We start from the raw sequence: 17,093 nt of genomic DNA on the forward strand, positions 1-17,093 counted from the left end.
AGATGGAAAAATCTCCAAAAGGCATCAAATTACAGATTAGACATTCTTATAATATGTCAACAAAAGTTGGATGTTATTTCCATCATTGACACTTTCAAAATAACAGAAAACAAAAAAATGGCATCTGCAAAAGTTTGGGCACCCTGCAGAGTTAATATCTTGTACTGCCCCCTTTGGCAAGTATCACAGCTTTTAAACGCTTTTTGTAGCCAGCCAAGAGTCTTTCAATTCTTGTTTGAGGTATCTTTGCCCATTCTTCCTTACAAAAGTCTTCCAATTCTTTGAGATATCATGGCTGTCTGTCACGCACTGCTCTTTTAAGGTCTATCCATAGATTTTCAATTATGTTGCGGTCAGGAGATGGTGAAGGCCATGGCAAAACCTTCAGTTTACGCCTCTTGATGTAATCCCCTGTGGATTTCGAGGTGTGTTTAGGATCATTATCCATTTGTAGAAGCCATCCTCTCTTTAACTTCAGCTTTTTCACAGATGGCATCAAGTTACCATCCAAAATGTGCTGAAATTTTATTGAATCCATTTTTCCATCTACTCGTGAGATGTTCCCTGTGCCACTAGCTGCAATACAACCCCAAAGCATGATTGATCCACCCCCATGCTTAACAGTTGGACAGAGGTTCTTTTCATTAAATTCTGTGCCCCTTCTTCTCCAAACGTACCTTTGCTCATTCCAGCCAAAAAGTTCAATTTTAACCTTATCGGTCCACAGAACTTGTTTCCAAAATGCATCAGGCTTGTCTATATGTTCATTTGCAAAGTTCAAACGCTGATTTTTGTGGTGAGGACGTAGAAGAGGTTTTCTTCTGATCACTCTTCCATGAAGACCATATTTGTACAAGTATCTATTTATAGTGGAATAGTGTACCACAACTCCAGTGTCTGCCAGATCTTTCTGGAGGGATTGTGCAGTCAAACGTGGGTTTTGAATTGTTTTTATCACAATCCTGCGAGCCGTTCTGTCTGATATTTTTCTTGGTCTTCCAGATCTTGCTTTAACTTCCACTGTTCCTGATGAGTGCCATTTCTTAATTACATTCCGAACAGAGGATATTGACATCTGAAAAAGCTTTGCTATCTTCTTATAGCCTTCTCCAGCTTTGTGAGCATCAACTATTTTCAGTTTCAGTTTTCTAGACAACTGCTTAGAAGATACCATGGTGCTGATTGTTGGGGCAAGGTCAGATGAGTCTGGGCATTTAAAACCTTTGAGATTGACATCACCTGGTCTTCCCACATGATGATTGAGAACAATCCATGACACTAACAGGTCTCAGCCTTGCAAAGGGGGCAGTGCATGCTATAAATTCTGCAGGGTGCCCAAACTTTTGCAGACGCCATTTATTTTTATTTCTGTAATTTTGAAAGTGTCAGTGATGGAAATAAAACCTAACTTTTGTTGACATATTGTAAGAATGTCTAATCTGTAATTTGATGCCTTTTGGAGATTTTTCCATCTTTCCTTGGCTTCTTTATGCACTTTAATACAAATTTTTACCTGGGGTGCCCAAACTTTCGATCACCACTGTATATGGGGTACTTATCTAGGGCTGTAAAAGGGAGGAGGGAGAGGAGGTATATGGGGTCCTTTTCTAGGGCTGTAAAAGGAGGAGGGAGAGGAGGTATATGGATACTTTTCATGACTGTATAAGGAGGAGGGAGAGGAGGTGTATGGGGTACTTATCTAGGGCTGTAAAATGAGGAGGGAGAGGAGGTATATGGGATACTTTCCATGACTGTATAAGGAGGAGGGAGAGGAGGTGTATGGGGTACTTATCTAGGGCTGTGAAAGGAGGAGGGAGAGGAGGTATATGGGGTACTTTTCTAGGGCTGTGAAAGGAGGAGGGAGAGGAGGTACCTATCTAGGGCTGTATAGTGAGTGGGAAGAGGAGGTGAATGAGGATGTGGGGTTCTAATCTTTACGATTGAAGGAATAGTAAGAGTGGTTGTATGGGGGTGTGTGGTACTTATCTTGGGCTGTAGAAGAAGGAGATAGAGGAGGTGTTTGTGGGTGTAGGGTGCTTATCTAGGGCCATATAATGAGCAAGAAGAGAAGGAATATGGAGGTGTGGGGATCTTTATGGCTGTAGAAAAATGAGGGTAGAGTAGGTATATGAGGTAATTATTTATAGGGATGTAGAAGGAGAAGATGTAGGAAGGAAGGTGTGAGGTACTTACCTATAGGGCTGTAGAAGGAGGAGGTAAAGGAGGTGTTTGGGGGTATGGAGTGCTAATCTATAGGGCTGTAGAAGAAGGTGGTAGGGGAGATGTATAGGGTACTTATATAGGGTTGTAAAAGGAGGAGGTAGAGGAGACATATAGGATACATATCCCGCATTGTAGGAGAAGGGGTAGAGGAGATATATGGGGTTCCTCTCTATAGGGCTGTTAAAGGAGAGGGTATATGGAGTACTTATCTAAGGCTGTAGAAGGAGAGGTAGAGGAGGTATATATATGTTACTTATCTAGGGCTGTAGAAGGAGAGGTAGAGGAGGTATATAGGGGACCTATCCAGGGCTGTAGAAGGAAGGGTAAAGGAGGTGTATAGGGTACTTACCTATAGGGATTTACTGTAGAAGGAGTGGTAGAGGGGGTATATAGGTACTTAGCTAGGGCTGTAGAAGGAGGGGTAGAGGAGGTATATGCGGTACTTATCTATAAGGCTGTAGAAGGAGGGGTAGAGGAGGTAAATATAGTACTTATCTAGGGCTGTAGAAGGAGAAAGAAGAGGGTAGGTAGTACAGAAGGTACCTGGGTTACTGTATTAGACATTGCTTAATGTTATAAGAAGGACCTCTACCTGTTAACTTCTGTCTGCTCTGTAAGACTATGTGTGCTGTGATCAAGGCTTTTCGCCGAAACGCGTTAGCCACTGTTTTTTATTTGCTAATATGCAAAAATAAAGAATATAGGGATTTACAGAGTTGCTGGTTGTTCCCTTCGTTTGACTAATTTGTCTATTGGCGTTGAGAGGACGGCTCAGCCTGAGCACCCGGAAGATGGCTTCAACTAACTCTTGATACCGTGTGGTTTCACTGTTCAGAGCGATGCACCTGCTTTCTTGTTCTCTGCTGGATTATATTAAGGGAATCCCTGATTGTAACACACAATAAATAGTCATTACCCGTATGTCTGTGATCCCTCCGTGTAGAAATGGGGTCCATGTACAATCTTTATAGTCCAATACTAGGTATAGCACAACATGAGTACATATGTATTGTATCAATCCCAGAGCGGAGCTTTCCCTAGTAATGATACTATTTGGAATGGAGTCCCCACCACACATCCCTCTTGGCTTTTATACCATCGTTCTTTCTCCATTTGCCCTACTGCTACATGTTCCAATGACTCAGAGTCTAGGTCAGTGGTCTCCAAACTGCGGCCTGGGGGCCAGATGCGGCCCTTTACTTCCTTGGGGCACTATTTCATCCACTGACACTAATGAAGAGGCACAATTCCTCCCAATGACACCAACGATGGGGTACAATTCCTCCCACAGAGACCGATGATGGGGTACAATTCCTCCCAATGACACCAACGATGGGGTACAATTCCTCCCACTGACACCGATGATGGGGTACAATTCCTCCCAATGACACCAACGATGGGGTACAATTCCTCCCACAGAGACCGATGATGGGGTACAATTCCTCCCAATGACACCAACGATGGGGTACAATTCCTCCCACTGACACCGATGATGGGGTACAATTCCTCCCAATGACACCAACGATGGGGTACAATTCATCCCCCTAACACCAATAATGGGGCACAATTACTCCCACTGAAACAAACGATGGAGCATTCTTTTTTCCCACTGACTTTGGGACCTTTTCTGCTTCCAGTGGCCACAGCCCTCCTCCTCCTAAAGTCTGAAGACAGTAAATTGGCCCTTTGTTTAGAAAGTTTTGTTTAGGTGGAAAGTTGTACTAGGATCACCTCTGTGCACTTTACAAACCTCATTGGAAAGAGGGGAATCTTACAATCCCATTTTAAGGTGTATGGATGCTATAAGGTCTCCACCCTTTTCCTGCTTCTCTGGAACCTCTCCTTGCCACTAATCACTGTCCCTGATTGACAGACAGGTGACCTGTCCTTACACTACCCACACGGGAAATGCACGCTGAACCAGGGCCTTAAATAGGCTTTGCCTGACCCATGATGGCTGCCAAAATCACATGAGGTGGCAGCATCCAATCAGATAGTTTCCCCAGTAAATCTGGAAACCATAGAGGAGCCAAGTTCCTCTTGACTTCCCCTCCAAATGCAATGCTGCTGTGGTCAAGTGCCACCTACTGTGGAGAAAATAGACTGCACCTGTCTACAAAGTTCTCAGGCAGTTCCATAATGGGCCGTGTAGTATGAAATTACTTTTTCAAACCATGTACTGAACAACCTGGATAGACTAAGGATAAGCAACCAATTTTGAAGAAAAAATTACCGATTATACATTTGCATACCTGCTGTGCCCACTACGAGGGGTTTCCCACCATCCTTGTGCTGATATGCACACCTTCTGTGCCCATTATGAGGGGTTTGCATCCTTCTTGTGCTGGGCTCCCAGGTCTGAATGCCAGCTGTACCTATTATGAGGGGTTCCCACCATCCCTGTGCTGGGTTCCCAGGTCTGCACACCTGCTGTGCCCATTATAGGGGTTCTCACCATCCCAACACAGAGTTCCTGGATCTGCATGCATACCTGCAAACCTGAGGCGTTTCCACCATTCCTGTGCCGATATTATGGGTCTGCAGACCTGCTATGCCCACTATGGGGGATTTCCACCATCCCTGTACTGAGTTCCTCGGTCTACACACCGGCTGTGCCCATTGTGAGGGGCTTTCACCATCCCTTTGTTGATTTCCCCAGCTCTGCACATCTGTTGTGCCTATTTTGAGGGGTTCCCGCCATCCTTGTATTGAGTTTTCAGATCTGCACCTGATGTGTCCATTATGAGGGGTTCCCACCATCCCTGCGTTGAGTCCCTAGATCTGCACACCTGCAAACCTTAGGGGTTTTGGTACCATCCCCATGCAGATTTTCTGGGTCTGCACATCTGGTGCACCAATTTTGAGGGCTTCCCACCATTTCCTTGCTGAGTTCCCCAGCTATGCACATCTCCTGTGCCCACTTTAAGAGGCTCCTATCATCCTTGCTCTGAATTTCCATTATAGGAGGGGTTCCCACAACCCTTGTGTTGAGTTACACCTGCTGTGCCTATTATAAGGGGTTTCTGCCGTCCCTGTGCTGATTTTCTGGGTCTGTACATCTGTTGTGCCCATTATGAGGGGTTCCCATTATACATTGGCTGAGTTCCCTGGCTGTGCACAACTGCTGTGCCCTTTATGAATGGCTCCCATTATGAGGGGTTCCCACAACCCCTGTGTTGAGTTACAACTGCTGTGACCATATCGAGGGCTCCCACCATCCCTGATTCTTTTTTATTCTATAAAGAATTTAAACGTTACAGTCAAGAATACCCCAAGGTGAAAAAGAACATCTAAATCTTTGGGAATGGCAACAAAATTGGGAATGGGAAGGAATAGCAAGGAAAATTGGGAATGGGTGGGAATGGCGAGGAATTTGGGAATAGGTGGGAATGGCAAGGGAAATTGGGACCACCAAGAACTAATCAGAGTCATTGGGTGACTCAACCTACCACCTTGACATCTAATTTGGTTAAACTGACCCCTCAAGACCTTACATCTCTTCTTAATGTCTTTTCTCTTTCCTTTACCTCCTAGGTTCCGGAGGCCACTCTACCATGAAGGCAGCTCCGTTCATGCTTCTTGCCTGCTACCTGATTGTGACGGCTCAGGTCAAAGCCCGGCCCATGGACAGGGGTTTGTTTGAAGGGCCGAGGTTAAGTCTGGATGGGTTAATAAACAATGAGGGTGCTCAGGCTCTTCTCTACTTTTTGAAGGAGAGAGAGTTGAATGGAGGTGATTCTCGTGTACAACTGAGGCTCAGTAAGGGTTCCCTGTCTACTGACCACCCAATGACTGTCCAGGACCTGGCACCCATCCTTGATGTTCTGCAGTCCCTCTACCAGGAGAACCGACCAGAGGAATCTGGTAGGACCTTCCTGGAAGTTTTCTCTGACCGTCTGAAGAGAGAAGACCCTCCGATCTCCATTGACTTGACGTTTCACATCCTCCGACAGATGATCGAGATTGCAAAGAACCAGAACCAGAAGCAGCAGGCCGAACAGAACCGCATCATTTTCGATTCAGTAGGGAAGTGACCATCAATGGTGCAGGGCCTCGACTCCAAAAAATAAGCCAAAAACTCACTTTTCATCCAAATCTGGGATGTGCATTACCCTACACAACAAAGACTTCAGCCCGCCTGGTGGTAGGGGTGGGCTTGTGCCAAATCCAGGAACTTGCAGGAACAGAGGGAGGGTCTGTTCCTATGTGTCCTTCACTGATGAGTCTCCAAATGTGGACATCTCCTTCCATTCATTACACCTCTTGTTTCCATCTCTGAGTCCATGTCTTACATATACTGCAGGATTAGTTTATTTATAAAATTCATCTTCGAATTAGCTTTGTGTGATTCCAGTTTTGGTTATAGATCTGATTCAAGTCCCCCCCAAAAAAAAAAACCTTTGGTCAGCCCTCATTGGTCAGAGCAGTTTTTGAAGCATGAAATAAAAACAGGGTGGGACTTTATATGAGGTGTGGCCAGCTATAAAGTAAATTATGAATACATGATCAGAGAAACCAGATAGGTAATAATGTAATCAACTGTTTATTAAAAGTCTATAGACCAAATATTGGTAAAGCCAACGTTTTCACTAAAAACATGTAACCCATGGTAATGGGGTAAACATAAATGATACACATATGGGTATAAATGATCTAAAGACACTAGTACAAAGTAAAACAGTGTTATCCTGGTACATTCTGGTATATAATAAACATGTAATAAGGTCATAAAACAAAGATACATAGTAAACACTTGTAATTGATGGATTTGCCTGTATTTAACTCAACGCGTTTCGTGAAAAACATTCACTTCATCAGGAGTAGGCACAATTCAAGGATCTAAAAGAGATATACATACATGAGTAACAGTATATGTCCAGTCGGCACATGGGCCTGAACAACCTATCAGAGGTGTAACTTACAATAAGGTATCAATTGTTTTTGGGGTAACCAGATTATCCGGGGGTACGTCTATTCCTTTGGTTCACCCATCTTCTATGAGGTTGCTACATGTATTGTTATAATTACTATTTGTTTCACTCTTTCGGGGCTCTGGCTCTCTCGGGGTATCAATTAAACCCGACTCCTATAAAAAATTTGTATCATACCTATTATACCTGCTCATAAGCTTCTACTATCCTTACAGATTTACCCCAATGGTGAGGGGAGTTTTTGAGATTCCCTATTTGAGAGCCGTCTTGTACACTTTTAACTCTACATACCTGCCTGATGCACGCGGGCTTCGCTCCCTCAGTTCCCAGGCTGGACATACCCCCGGATAATCTGGTTACCCCAAAAACAATTGATACCTTATTGTAAGTTACACCTCTGCTCTGATAGACTGTTCAGGCCCATGTGCCGACTGGACATATACTGTTACTCATGTATGTATATCTCTTTTAGATTCTTGAATTGTGCCTACTCCTGATGAAGTGAATGTTTTTCACGAAACGCGTTGAGTTAAATACAGGCAAATCCATCAATTACAAGTGTTACAGGCAAATCCATCAATTGCTCTATTATTAATAGGGGTGGTAATGGCATCCTGGCAGAGACGTTCTGTCATTCCTTTACGGGATGATACCAGCGGTCGATACGGTACATCAGGCTGTTTCTGAGCAGAAGGCCGGTGATTGAAATGTAACGGGTGTTGTTTTTTGGGTTTCCTGTCCAGGGCACGATGGGAGCCCCATAGCAAAATTATTGAGGGGCCTTTCTTGTCTATAATCTCCATCCTTAGTGATACAAAGGAAGAGAGGCTCTCAGACTCATTTTATCCAAATGTATTAGCCATATGCTGTTTCTTCCGGTATGACTCCCTTTGTATGTGAAAGAAAGTGGCTTCACACCGAAATGCTGAAAGTCCTTTCATTGCATAATCCCAATAAAATGCATGACGCAGATCACAAGAGCAACAGCCGGTACAGGGGTTGACGCGTTTCACACAGTTACATTGTGCTTACTCATAACCATGAAGTATTCCGCTAACAATCCATAAATAGCCCCCCCCCCCCCCACTTGAACACACAGGTGTGAGTGGTGTCATTGAAAGCACTCCCTATCCGCACTGTGTAAAACATTATATTTAAAAGCATAAGCGTCAGGGATAGCGCAAAAAAAGCCTTTACATATCCTATAACTTAAATGAATACCAAATATAAAGGCTGGTATATACACTGATCAAAAAAAATGAAAGGAACACTGAAAACACATCAGATCTCAATGAGGAAAAATATCATGCTGGATATCTATACTGATATGGACTGGGTAATGTGTTAGGATCTATACTGGTATGGACTGGGTAATGTGTTAGGATCTATACTGGTATGGACTGGGTAATGTGTTAGGATCTATACTGGTATGGACTGGGTAATGTGTTAGGATCTATACTGGTATGGACTGGGTAATGTGTTAGGATCTATACTGGTATGGACTGGGTAATGTGTTAGGATCTATACTGATATGGACTGGGTAATGTGTTAGGATCTATACTGGTATGGACTGGGTAATGTGTTAGGACCTATACTGATATGGACTGGGTAATGTGTTAGGATTTATACTGGTATGGACTGGGTAATGTGTTAGGATCTATACTGGTATGGACTGGGTAATGTGTTAGGATCTATACTGGTATGGACTGGGTAATGTGTTAGGATTTATACTGGTATGGACTGGGTAATGTGTTAGGATCTATACTGGTATGTACTGGGTAATGTGTTACGATCTATACTGGTATGGACTGGGTAATACGTTAGGATCCATACTGGTATGGACTGGGTGGTGTGTTAGGATCTATACTGGTATGATATGGACTGGGCAATGTGTTAGGATCTATACTGGTATGGACTGGGTAATGTGTTACGATCCATACTGGTATGGACTGGGTAATGTGTTAGGATCTATACTGGTATGATATGGACTGGGCAATGTGTTAGGAATGAAAAGATGCCACAAAGTTTGATGGAAATGAAAATTCTCACCCTACGGAGGGCTGAATTCAAAGACCCCCCGAAACTCAAAGGGAAAAAATGATGCAGCAGGCGAGTCCATTATGCTGAAATTTCATTGTAGCAACTCAGAATGGTCTTCAGTAGTTTGTATGGCCCCCACGCGCTGGTATGCATGCCTGACAACGTCGGGACATGCTCCTAATGAGAAGACGGATTGTCAATTCATAATGAAGCAGATGCTTTTGTCTCAGAACACCCCATTCTCCCTACCTTCTATAATTTTCCCAAAACACATAAGGGGTTAGACTCCCTCCATGGGAGACCTAATATATCGGGCATTGGGTCCCTAAATGAGAAATTTGGGCAATGGCTAGATACAGTTACAGTTACAGCCTTTGGTGGTACAATTACCAGGTTATCTTAAGGATACCAACCACCTGCTGCATATAGTCAATAATCTGGACTGGGAAGACAGATTCTCCTGGTTGACATGCAATGTCTGTAGTCTATAGTCTTCGATACCCCATCATTTCGTCATTGAGGTGGTCTCATTCTATCTGGAACATATGACCGATTTACCTGTTGAACATCATATGTATATCTTGGAGACTCTCTAGTTCCTTTTGACTCATAACTATTTTACTTTTAAAGGGTGGGGGTTCTACCTCCAAAAATGCGGGGCCGCGATGGGGGTGACATTTTCACCCTCTCTCGCCAACCTTTACATGGCTTGGTGGAAACGGTCCTGTATCTTCTGATTGGTGAACCCCTTTAGGCCTTTGACTTAATTATATCTTAGATACATTGACGACCTCCTGATTGTTATGGAAGATGGAGTGATACATCTTGATTCTTTTCTTGCTTTTTTTAATTTAAATAGCAAAAATCTATCCTTCACAGGCCAGGGAGACAACAGGAGCATTTGTTATCTAGATGTCGAACTGGCCGTCAAGAATTCCGGAATTGCAACCTCCAACCTCACTCTATAGAAAGCCCTTATTATGCAATACCCTTCTTCTTGTCCAATCAGGTCACCCAAGACACACAATTAATGATATCCCTGTAAGGCTAATTTTTGAGAGTGAGACGAATTTGCAGCAGTGATGCTACTTTTGAACAGGAAACCTCCTCTCTATACAGGCATTTTCTAGACCATTCTATCTCGAACTTATGACCGATTTACCTGTTGAACATCATATGTATATCTTGGAGACTCTTGAGTTTCTTTTGACTATTTTACTTTTAAAGGGGGTTCTACCTCCAATAAAGCGGGGCCGCAATGGGGGTGAAGTTTTCACCCTCTCTCGCCAACCTTTACATGGCTTGGTGGAAACGGTCCTGAATCTTCTGATTGGTGAACCCCTTTAGGCCTTTGACTTAGTTATATTAGATACATTGACGACCTCCTGATTGTTATGGAAGATGGAGTGATACATCTTGATTCTTTTCTTGCTTTTTTTAAATTAAATGGCAAAAATCTATCCTTCACAGGCCAGGGAGACAACAGGAGCATTTGTTATCTAGATGTCGAACTGGCCGTCAAGAATTCCGGAATTGCAACCTCACTCTATAGAAAGCCCTTATTATGCAATACCCTTCTTCTTGCCCAACCAGGTCACCCAAGACACACAATTAATGGTATCCCTGTAAGGCCAATTTTTGAGAGTGAGACGAACTTGCAGCAGTGATACTCCTTTTGAACAGGAAACCTCCTCTTTATACAGGCATTTTCTAGACCCTAGGTTTCCTCCTGAGCTTGTTAGGGTTTCCTTGAGCAATGGGCAATTTCTGCCTCTCAGATAAGTTTCCAATAGCACCATTGTTCATTTTAGCTATCTGTAAGGGGGTAATTCTTCCCAATGATGACAAGAGTAAGGAGCATTCTTCCCAATGACTGTTGCACTAATGTGTCATGAGTTGTAGATTTTTAATTTTTAACAGGGGTTCCCTGAGACCAGAAATTTATTTCAAGGGTTCCTCCGTGTTGAAAAGGTTGAGAAAGGCTGTACTAGATCATCGGGTTCACCCCAGGTGGATGATTGACAGGGCGTTGTCAAGTGCCGGAGGGAACAATAGAGATGATTTTCTACTAATAATCGCAAAGATAGGCACAAAAATAGGAACAGAGAGCGAGATAATAGACTTACCATCATCATCCCCTTTAGTGCAGAGTATAACTCCATAAACAATATTATCTAGAAGTATTTACCTATTTTATGTATGGAGGAAACCTGTGCCGAGATTTTAAAGGGGGACGGGGGGATTAATGTGGTATCCCGCCGCTAGACCCTGGGACGTTATCTATCCCCAAGCTTCTTCCATAGGAAACCCTTACATTGTTACGTTACAAAGGAAACTATGAGTGTGAAGTTGCAGAATGTCCCTGTTGCACACACATTCTGGGAGGTAACACATTTTGGGAACCTCTCATAATGGACACAGCAAGTCTACTGACCCAGAAAGGCAGCACAGGGATGGTGGGAACCCCTCATAATGGGCACATCAGGTGTACAGACCTAGGAACTCAGCACAGGGATGGTGGGAATCCCTCATAATGGGCACAGCAGATGTACAGAGCCAGGAACTCAGCACAGGGATGGTGGGAACCCCTCATAATGGGCACAGCAGGTATACAGACCCAGGAACTAAGCACAGGGATGGTGGGAACCCCTCATAATGGGCACAACAGGTGTAGAGACCCGGGAACTCAGCACAGGGATGGTGGGAACCCCTCATAATGGGTACAGCAGGTGTACAGACCTGGGAACTCAGAAAAAGGATGGTGGGAACCCCTCATAATGGGAACAGCAGGTGTACAGACCCAGGAACTCAGCACAGGGATGGTGGGAACCCCTCATAATGGGCACAGCAGGTGTACAGACCCAGGCACTCAGCACAGGGATGGTGGAAGCCCCTCATAATGGGCACAGCAGGTGTACAAACCTGGGAACTCAGAACAGGGATGGTGGGAACCCCTCATAAGGGGCACAGCAGATGTACAGACCCAGGACTCAGCACAGGGATGATGGGAACCCCTCATAATGGGTACAGCAGGTTTACAGACCCAGGAACTCAGCACAGGGATGGTGGGAACCCCATGTAATGAGTACAGCACATTGGATATATGAGATGATTGAGTTGGTGAGATGATTTCTATGGGAAATATGAAGAACCTCCATACCTGTGCCTAGAATTTAAGGGACCTGTAATGGTGGTGGGGGAGGGGCTCACCTGTAATCTCCTATGATCCCTCATCCTGGAGGAGGGCAGGAAGAGATTATAGGATTATTTATCGTTAGTGGGATCTCAGATATGGCGGACACAGTAGACGTGGCAATGCAGTGAAGAGTTGTTTAACGTTAAAGAAGCCCCCTTACCCCTCACTCCCGGCACCATGTTTGTCTGGGTTTCTATGATTACAATTCTCCGAGAACAGCGGGCGGGAATAACAAGACCAACAAATCTATTTTATGATGAATATTATTATAATATGTATGATGAATATTTTATATGATTGTGATTGGGGGAGACAGACAGAAAAATGGAACCCCCCCCCCCCTTCGTCAGAGAATTGAAATCTCCGCACTGTCTGAAGACGATCGCCCCCATTATTGGCTCTGCCGAGAAGAAAGCCAACCGACCGCCATGACGGGAGCAGACCACCCCCCCCCCCCCCCCACTGGGAGAATCCAATTCTATTATTAACATATAAAAATCATAATAAAAAATGTTTAAAAAAAATATATATAAATAGTTACATGAGCTACTTAGTAACATGATATATATAAAAGTGTCCGCCTAGTTTATTCTGCCTTTATATCGTCTTCCCTCCCCCCCCTCATCAGCATGCGCACGGGGTCTCTGTGCTTCTCTATGCAATGCAGGCAGATGATGGCTGGTGGGCGGGGCTGGATGTGTGGCATCTCCAGCTTAGGTTTACTGCACTGGGAGTCACACACCTGTGGGGGGTTTAGAGACGCTTTTCCATATTGCAAGACAAGGAGAATGAGATGATTATAAGCAGACTCCTCCCACTGAAAGGTTTCGGTGGGTGCACCAGATGGGTGCAGCCTCTGATGTCAGTGTAACCTCCAATGTCTGTGTAGCCTCCAATGTCAGTGCATCCACCACTATCAGTGCAACCTCTGATGTCAGTGTAACCTCCAATGTCAGTACATCCTCCACTATCAGTGCAGCCTCTGATGTCAGTGTAACCTCCAATGTCAGTGCATCCACCACTATCAGTGCAGCCTCTGATGTCAGTGCATCCTCCACTACCAGTGCAGCCTCTGATGTCAGTGGAACCTCCAATGTCAGTGCATCCTCCACCATCAGTGCAGCCTCTGATGTCAGCGTAACCTCCAATGTCAGTGCATCCACCACTATCAGTGCAGCCTATGATGTCAGTGTAACCTCCAATGTCAGTGCATCCACCACTATCAGTGCAGCCTCTGATGTCAGTTTAACCTCCAATGTCAGTGCATCCTCCACTATCAGTGCAGCCTATGATGTCAGTGTAACCTCCAATGTCAGTGCATCCACCACTATCAGTGCAGCCTCTGATGTCAGTTTAACCTCCAATGTCAGTGCATCCTCCACTATCAGTGTAGCCTCTGATGTCAGAATAACCTCCAATATCAGTGCTGCCTCTGGTGTCAGTGTAACCTCCAGTGTCAGTGCATCCTCCACTATCAGTGCAGCCTCTGATGTCAGTGTAACCTCCAGTATCAGTGCAGTCTCTAGTATCAGTGTGGCTTCCAGTGTCATTGTAGCCTCTGGTGTCAAAGTAACCTCCTCCTATCAGTGCATCACTTGGTGTCAGTGCAATCTCCAATGTCAGTGCAATCTACAATGTCAGTGAAGTTTCCAATGTCAGTGCAACCTCTAGTGTCAATGCAACCTTTGGTGTCAGTGCAGCTTTCAATATCAGTGCAGTCTCCAGTGTCAGTGCAACCTCTAGTGTCAGTGTAACCTTTGCTGTCAGTGCAGCCTCCAATGTCAGTGCAGTCTTTAGTGTCAATGCAACCTCCAATGTCAGTGCAGTCTTCAGTGTCAGTGCAACCTCTAGTGTCAGTGCAATCTTTGGTGTCAGTGCCGCCTCCAATGTCAGTGCAACCTCCAATGTCAGTGCCGCCTCCAATGTCAGTGCAGCCTCTAGTTTCAGAGTAGCCTCCAGTGTCAGTGCAGCCTCCAGTGTCAGTGCTTTAGTACCGGTTAGTCCCCCCACCCAATCAGAGATGAAGAAAACACTCAGAAAAAGTCCAGCTGAGCAGGACTAAAGTTCTTCTAGGCACTGACTAACAACACAATTCCACTAACTGTCATCAGTGGTAAAGAAAAGAAGACACAGGATGGGAGGTCACAGAATGAAATCACCCCTCCCCCTCCCAGTTCTCCTGCACAGACTGTGGTCCTTGCAATCTCTTTAGAAAGCTTATATGTGAGCGCCATCTTGTGGCTGACAATGTGAGGTACAGCTCTGCTGTACACTGTCTTTCTATACAGCATATTTATTACAAGTTTAAAAGCACAGGGAGAATATGCAAACTCCATGCAGGTAGTGATATGGTTGGGATTTGAACTGACGCCACTAGTGCTGCCAGGCAGAAGTGCTGATCACTTAGACAATGTGCAGCCCTTCCATTTATGGGCGTGGGGGCAGGGCAGGTGGGAAGCTGCCCAAGGCAGGACCGGGATAAGGGGTGAGCAGGAGGGTTGGGGGGATTTGTGCTAGTAGGTATGGTTAGGGGGTGCTTGTGCTAGGAGGGGGTATCGGGGGAAATTTGTGCTAGGAGGGGGTATGGGGGGAAGTTTGTGCTGGGAGGGGGGATTTGGAATAGGGGTGGAGAATTTATACTCGGAGGGGAAATTTGGGGGGTGGAGGAAGTGTGCTAGAAGGGGTCATTTTTTAAAAGGGGGGGGGAGCAATTGTGCTAGTAGGGATGATTGGGGGGTGTTTGCGCTAGGAGGGGAGATGGGGGGGATATTTGTGCTAAGAAGGGGATATAGAGTAGGGAAGGAGAATTTATACTCGGAGGGGAAAATTAAGGGGTGGAGGATGCGTGCAAGGAGGGGTGATTTTTTTTGGGGGGGGGGGGGGCTGGGGGGATTTGGGGGATGGAGGGGTCAGAGATTTGTGCTAGGAAGAGGATTTCAGCGTGGGGGGGATTTTTACTGGAAAGAGAGAGAATTTATGCTTAGGGGTTATCATGCAGATTAATGTCCAATTGTTTTTTGGGGAGGGGGGGGGGGGGGTTTGCTGACACATAATGCTCATTAATCTTGGGGGGGCTGGCACATTTTGACATATTCACCCTGGGTTCTAGGTGACCTTGTCCTGGCATTGGGTGGAGGTTAGTATCCTGGGTTTTTATTGCTGTCTGTGTCCCCGCTGGGGAGACCCACCCTCTATATCTGTCCTGGTGTCACCATTGTGACATTTTGGGAAATTCCACATTTTTTGGATTGTCATGGGAACAGAAGGTGAGGGGAAATCTAACCAGTTCTGAGGGAAGATGTCCAAACAGGGATGGCCCCTCACTTTGAGGAGATCTCCTCTTAGTCCTCCTAAGAAGAGGTCTTCTCAAAGTGAGGGGACATCCCTAGACATCTTCCACCAGAACTGGTTAGAATTCCCCTCAACATTAATATGTTGTTCACTTCTTGGGATTGCAGAGGCTCTCTTTAACTGATTGAGGGTTTTGAACCAGTGACCACCCTTTGCCTTCAAACCAACATCACTTCTTCTAGGTCAGGGCTTGACAAATTTGCCTGAAATCTAGGAGCCAGCTAAAAAAGTTAGGAGCCAGTTTTTTTTTTGTTTTTTTTTTAAACTAACAACCAAGCTTTATTTAATAAAACGGATACTAAATTTACACATAAATAGGACTAGAACCCCACTCTCCTCTATAGCGCAATTGGATGGAAACAGACTGTCTGTCTCTTTCCATCCGATGCCATCTGATCCGATCCACGGGATGGATAGAAAATAGAACCACCATCCGTCTGTTTTTGGCGGGCAGGGTCAGATGGCGGCAGATTACTGCTCCATAGAGGAGACAGAACGGTCCGATCAGGTCTGCCTGAAAAACTGACAGGCGGACCTGATCAGACAGTCCGTGTGAAAGGGGCCTTTGGCTGTGGCACGGCGATGAGGGAAAAAAAAAAAAAAGATATATTATTTTTTTTTAATAAGAATTGAAAAAAAAAAAAAAAAGAAAACATTTTTTTATTTTTTTTTTAATAATTAAAAAAAAAAGAAAAAATTATTATTTATTTTTTTTACATTTAAAAAATAAATTAATAATAATAACCACACTCCCTGTCCACTTACCTTTAAGCAAAGGTAACTGGACAGAGAGATGAAGCCTTAAAAAATTCCCTCTCTTCTCCTCTTTGGCATTGAGAACATGCATTACTCCCGGCCACCACAAGAGGGCGCCAGTTCCCCTAGCTTCTCATCTCACAGAAGAAGGCCGAAAAGCCGGGGACTAAATTTTTGGACGCCGCGGAAGTCCGTGAACTCGAAGAGGAGGTGGGGGGCGCAAAAGGGACAGGACACATCCTGCAGGGCACCCCAGGCGCCAGGTCGCTAATTCTAGTCGCAAATGCGACCTGGCGCCCGGGATTTGTCGAGGCCTGTTCTAGGTAGACCTACTTCTTCTTCTTCTAGGTAGACCTACTTTTTCTTCTTCTAGGGAGACCTCCTTCTTCTAGGTAGACCTACTTCTTCTTCTTCTAGGTAGACCTACTTTTTCTTCTTCTAGGTAGACCTACTTTTTCTTCTTCTAGGTAGACCTCCTTCTTCTAGGTAGACCTCCTTCTTCTAGGTAGACCTACTTCTTCTTCTTCTAGGTAGACCTCCTTCTTCTAGGTAGACCTACTTCTTCTTCTAGGTAGACCTACTTCTTCTTCTTCTAG

At 44.8% G+C, this 17,093-nt stretch overlaps 1 protein-coding gene across 1 annotated transcript in view; it reads left to right on the top strand.

Moving 5' to 3' along the window:
• The window catches only part of UCN (urocortin), a 45,823-nt gene extending 39,263 nt beyond the window's left edge, over nucleotides 1-6,560 (top strand). Inside the window, exon 2 of the mRNA XM_082251402.1 lies at nucleotides 5,758-6,560. Within this exon, the coding sequence (XP_082107528.1) occupies nucleotides 5,778-6,257 (480 nt within the window). The 5' untranslated portion in view covers nucleotides 5,758-5,777 and the 3' untranslated portion in view covers nucleotides 6,258-6,560. The remainder of the gene's footprint in view (nucleotides 1-5,757) is intronic.
• The last annotated feature ends 10,533 nt before the right edge of the window (nucleotides 6,561-17,093 follow it).

Source organism: Pelophylax lessonae (assembly GCF_965119305.1).
Source record: "Pelophylax lessonae genome assembly, chromosome: 3".
In the NCBI taxonomy this organism is placed as follows: domain Eukaryota; kingdom Metazoa; phylum Chordata; class Amphibia; order Anura; family Ranidae; genus Pelophylax; species Pelophylax lessonae.